General features: G+C 35.7%; 1 protein-coding gene across 1 annotated transcript; it reads left to right on the top strand.

Annotated features, from left to right (window-relative positions):
* Positions 1 to 1,882: 1,882 nt before the first annotated feature.
* Positions 1,883 to 4,364, top strand: LOC107803828 (glucan endo-1,3-beta-glucosidase 13-like). Its single transcript, NM_001325741.1, is given in 2 exon segments — positions 1,883 to 3,289; positions 4,079 to 4,364. Coding segments are annotated over 2 exon segments (1,404 nt in total). The 5' UTR covers positions 1,883 to 1,920; the 3' UTR covers positions 4,114 to 4,364.
* Positions 4,365 to 4,691: the final 327 nt, after the last annotated feature.

Raw genomic sequence — 4,691 nt, forward strand, 5'->3', positions numbered from 1 at the left:
TAAACACCGGAGAACCAAAAAGAGGGGAAAAAAAAAAAGCGTAATGCATGCATATCTTTTTAGGGCGTAAATGATAAAATGTCAAAGATGTATAATGTGCATGCATGGGACTACGAAAAACTGATCGCACTATGCACATTTATTCGATGTGTTTTATTTTTGTTTTGGTAAAGGAAAGAGTTTTTATTTAGAGCAGAAATTTAGAAAGTGTTATTACAAACCCAGACCGATAACGATACAATCCCCAAATAGTCTTTGGTAAAAGTAAACAAAGTTAGGAGAGGAATTCCAAACATGTCAAGTACAGCTTTTGCGCATCATGTGAGGCCCAGATATTCCCACGACTGGCAAGAATATATCGTACTGTATTAGCTTCATGGTATATGTGATGCATGGGAGGTATTTCATTGCTGCTAACAGGAAATCATACAACAAACCTGAGTAAGGTTTAGGTGAGGTAGAATCAAGTAAGGATATTAATAATTGGGAATCTGTTTTTACTGTTAATGGTGAAACAGATTCTTTGCGGATGCGATTGCCAAGCTTTTTAGTAGGGGCAGTAACTCAGCATGGATTGTTGAATTTGAATAGATATGGCTAGAGAAGCCTTCTCTCCATTTTCCATTGGAGTCTAGGATGATTCTTTTTGCTCCTCCAATGTTTGAGTTGATCTTGTATGCATTATTTATATTTACTTTATAAGATGTTTGGTGGTGGTGAATTTCATTTGATATCAATTCTTTGGGATAAGTTGGGGTGCTCGTTTTTATTGTCAAAATAGCACGGGTAGCCATTTTTCGAATCGGTAATCGAAAAATAGTCAATATTTGCGAAATCATTAATAATAGACGGTATTTTGCTGAAACACGAAAAGTTCCATCATAATATGCGGGATTATGGAGCTCCTGCTTATAAACTTCCAGCATATTATGTTGGAACTCCAGAACACGAAAAGTTTCAGCATAATATGTGGGATTATGGAGCTCCTGCATATAATCTTCCAGCATATGAATTATGATAGAACTCCAGCACATTATAAAATTCCAGCATATTATGCTGGAATCTCATATATAAAAATTCGAATTTTCCAACATAATATGCTGGAATATTTTTGGATTTTTAATAGTATTTTTCTTTAATTTATCTTTACATGAAAGTGGCTAAATTTCGATTACTTTTGAAATTGTGACTATTTTTCAATTACTAATTATAAATATGGCTATTTTTGAATTTCACCCGTTTTTATTAGTAAGGTAGAAGAACTCTGCTGCTTGTCATTTATTCGATAACTGCACTACAGATCCCAAAATAAACTATGGTGAAATTGTTTTTCCTCATAAAATATAATTGATGAGAATAATTTCGAGAATTAAAAAATATATTTTAAACATGAAATTATTTTGTCATAAAAAAGAAAATCTTTAAACTGAAAATATATATAATTTAAATTATTTTTTGTTAATGCTCTATATAAACATTAATTGATAAAAATCTAAAAAAATGGGTTAATTCGTAAAAAGCTAAAAAAAAATGAAAGCTATCTTTCATGATGATCAAAATATAGAAAATCGTTTAAAACTATTCACAACATATATGATTTAAATATTTTTTCCTTTAATGATACGCAATGTGAATCTAAATTTATTTGGCCACATTAGATACGGATTATAAGGGGGAAATAAGGAGCAAAACTGACCCCACTTTCACCATATTTAGTTAAATAATCTCCTCTCAACCCCTCCATTTACTTTTTCCCACTACAAGTTACACCCCACTACACACATGCACGACTCTTTCTTCCCCTAAATACCTGCCACTTCCCTTGTCTATAAAAACCCAACCACAATCCTCAAAACCCAATACTACTTCTCTCTTCTACCCAATAAAATCTCATTTCTCTGTTTGCCCAAGATCCAGGGCATGGCTACCTTTACACTTCCCTCTCTCTTTATTCTCCTCTCTTTGCTCTCTGTTGCTCATTCTGGATCCATTGGAATCAACTATGGGCGAATCGCAAATAATCTCCCTTCACCAGCCCAAGTCGTTCAGCTCCTCAAAACCCAAGGCGTTAACAGAATCAAGCTTTATGATACTGATTCCAATGTTCTCACAGCCCTTTCTGGCTCGAATATTTCAGTTACTGTTGCTCTCCCCAACGAGCAACTCTCTGACGCTGCCGAAAAACAATCTTTCACTGATTCATGGGTTCAGTCCAATATTCTAACTTATTACCCAAAAACCCTCATCGAATCCATTGCTGTCGGAAACGAAGTTTTCGTAGACCCGAAAAACACAACCAAATTTCTCGTACCCGCTATGAAAAACGTGTACGCATCTCTCGTTAAATACGGCGTCGCTGAATCAATTAAAGTTTCATCCCCTGTAGCTCTCAGCGCTCTGGGAAATTCCTACCCTTCGTCCGCCGGTTCTTTTAAACCGGATCTTGTCGAACCGGTTATTAAACCGATGCTGAGTTTCCTCAAACAAACTGGTTCTTACCTCATGGTCAATATATACCCCTTTTTCGCGTATGCTGCTAATACGGACACGATTTCGTTGGATTATGCTCTGTTTAAGGATAACAAAGGTGTAACGGACCCGAATAATGGGCTTGTTTACAAAAGCCTGTTTGAGGCCCAAATTGATGCTGTTTATGCAGCGTTGAAAGCTGTGGGTTTTGGTGACGTGGCAATGGCGGTTTCTGAAACTGGCTGGCCTTCTAAAGGTGATGAAAACGAAGCTGGTGCAGGTGCTGATAATGCTGCTGCTTACAACGGTAATTTGGTTCGTAGAGTGTTGACTGGAAGTGGGACCCCTTTAAAGCCCAATGAACCTCTTGACGTGTTTTTGTTTGCTTTGTTTAATGAGAATCAGAAGCCCGGCCCCACTTCTGAAAGGAACTACGGGCTTTTCTATCCTAATGAACAGAAAGTTTACGACATTACGCTTACAAAGGATGGTTTGGGGAATGGGCCCACCATGAATAACGGGAGTAAAAGCACGGTGGTGACTGCGCCGGAGCCGGCTTTGGAGGCGAGTAAGGTGGGGAACACGTGGTGCGTGGCCAATGAGAAAGCTGCACGTGAGAAGTTGCAGGCAGCGTTGGATTATGCTTGTGGTGAAGGTGGGGCTGATTGCCGTCCAATTCAGCAGGGTGCCACGTGTTACGATCCAGATACGCTGGAGGCTCACGCTTCTTATGCGTTCAATAGCTATTATCAGAAGAATACACGTGGGGTTGGCACGTGCGACTTCAGCGGAGCAGCCTACGTTGTCACTCAACATCCCAGTGAGTATTCCATTTGCTTCTCTTTCAACTATTGCAAAAATACGATTCAATAAGTCCATTATATTTTGATATTTAATTAGAAGGGTAGTTATAGAATACATATATAGAAGGTATTTTCTCATTTTATGTCGTCACTGAATCTCCTAGTGAGTATTTATTTTACTTATCTTACACCTAGTACGTACAAAAATACATACAGCGGCATCATCATATTTTAATGTATATATTTAGAAGGCAGAAGGGTAGTTATGGAATAAATAGAAGGTCTTTTCTTATTTAGTTTATATTGTTTAGAAAATTGCTAGATGATCTACCCGTTACTATCCGTTAGGTAGACGATCTATTCATTGATTTGTTTATCAATCCTTTTATCCATTGGCATTATAATCATTACATAAATCAAATTCTTGTTGAATAAATTAATTATATTATAATTATTTATTTTCTTAAAATACTATTGATTACTTGTCCAATTTGATTCGATAAATTCTTTTCTTCACATATTGCATGAGAGTAGGCAAACTTTAATTGACAAAAGTAGTCTTGACACTGTTAGAATTCGAGCTCGTGACTCTATAGTTCAACTTGTAGGCATTCTACCACTTGGTTGTATTTTTTAGGAATGACAAAACAACGTTCTTCATATTTATTAGAAAAGCTTTAACAATTTCATAAAAGACATACTATAATAAGTATGTTAGCAGAAAAGAAGGGTCGTATTTTCATATTTGTTGCAGAAATTAAAGTGTTTTTGACACTAACCAAAGATTGAATTTCTTCCTATTGCAGAATATGGCAGTTGCAAGTTTCCGACAGGATATTGATTTGGTCCGAGCTTTTGAGGAAGAATCTCAACTTATCAGATGAGGATTTGTTGAGAAAATTTGCCTGCAAATGATGGTCCTCGTTATTGGATAAAGGGGGCCCATTGGTGGACATTCTTTTCTTTAATAGTATTAATTATATTTATAGTATATTTTAGTATATAGTTCGTAGGTGGACGTTTGGTCTATGATACTTTGAAGATTTCTTTGTAATTATACCTACTTTGAATTAAATAGTGCTGAATTGTTTTAGACGCTATTTCATTGGTTTTTTATAGATATATGTCGGCAAAAGTTCATTTCCTTTTCATCTGTTGTTTTCTTTGTTCCACTTGAATGGGTAGCCTTAGTAAAATATATTACAGGTGAAAGAATTTGGTTCTCTAGATAGGATTATTATATACTCCCTTTCCCGTTTGTTCCAATTTAGGTGAATTTATTTCCTTTTTAGTCCGTTTCAAAAAAATGATCTCTTTCTAAATTTGATAACAATTTAACTTAAACTTATAATTCTACCATTAACGAAAAGTTTTTATAACCACACAAATACTCTGAACCTCTTTTTGACTTGTTTAGGA

The sequence above is a fragment of the Nicotiana tabacum genome, chromosome 21 (assembly GCF_000715075.1).
Source record: "Nicotiana tabacum cultivar K326 chromosome 21, ASM71507v2, whole genome shotgun sequence".
NCBI classification, from domain to species: domain Eukaryota; kingdom Viridiplantae; phylum Streptophyta; class Magnoliopsida; order Solanales; family Solanaceae; genus Nicotiana; species Nicotiana tabacum.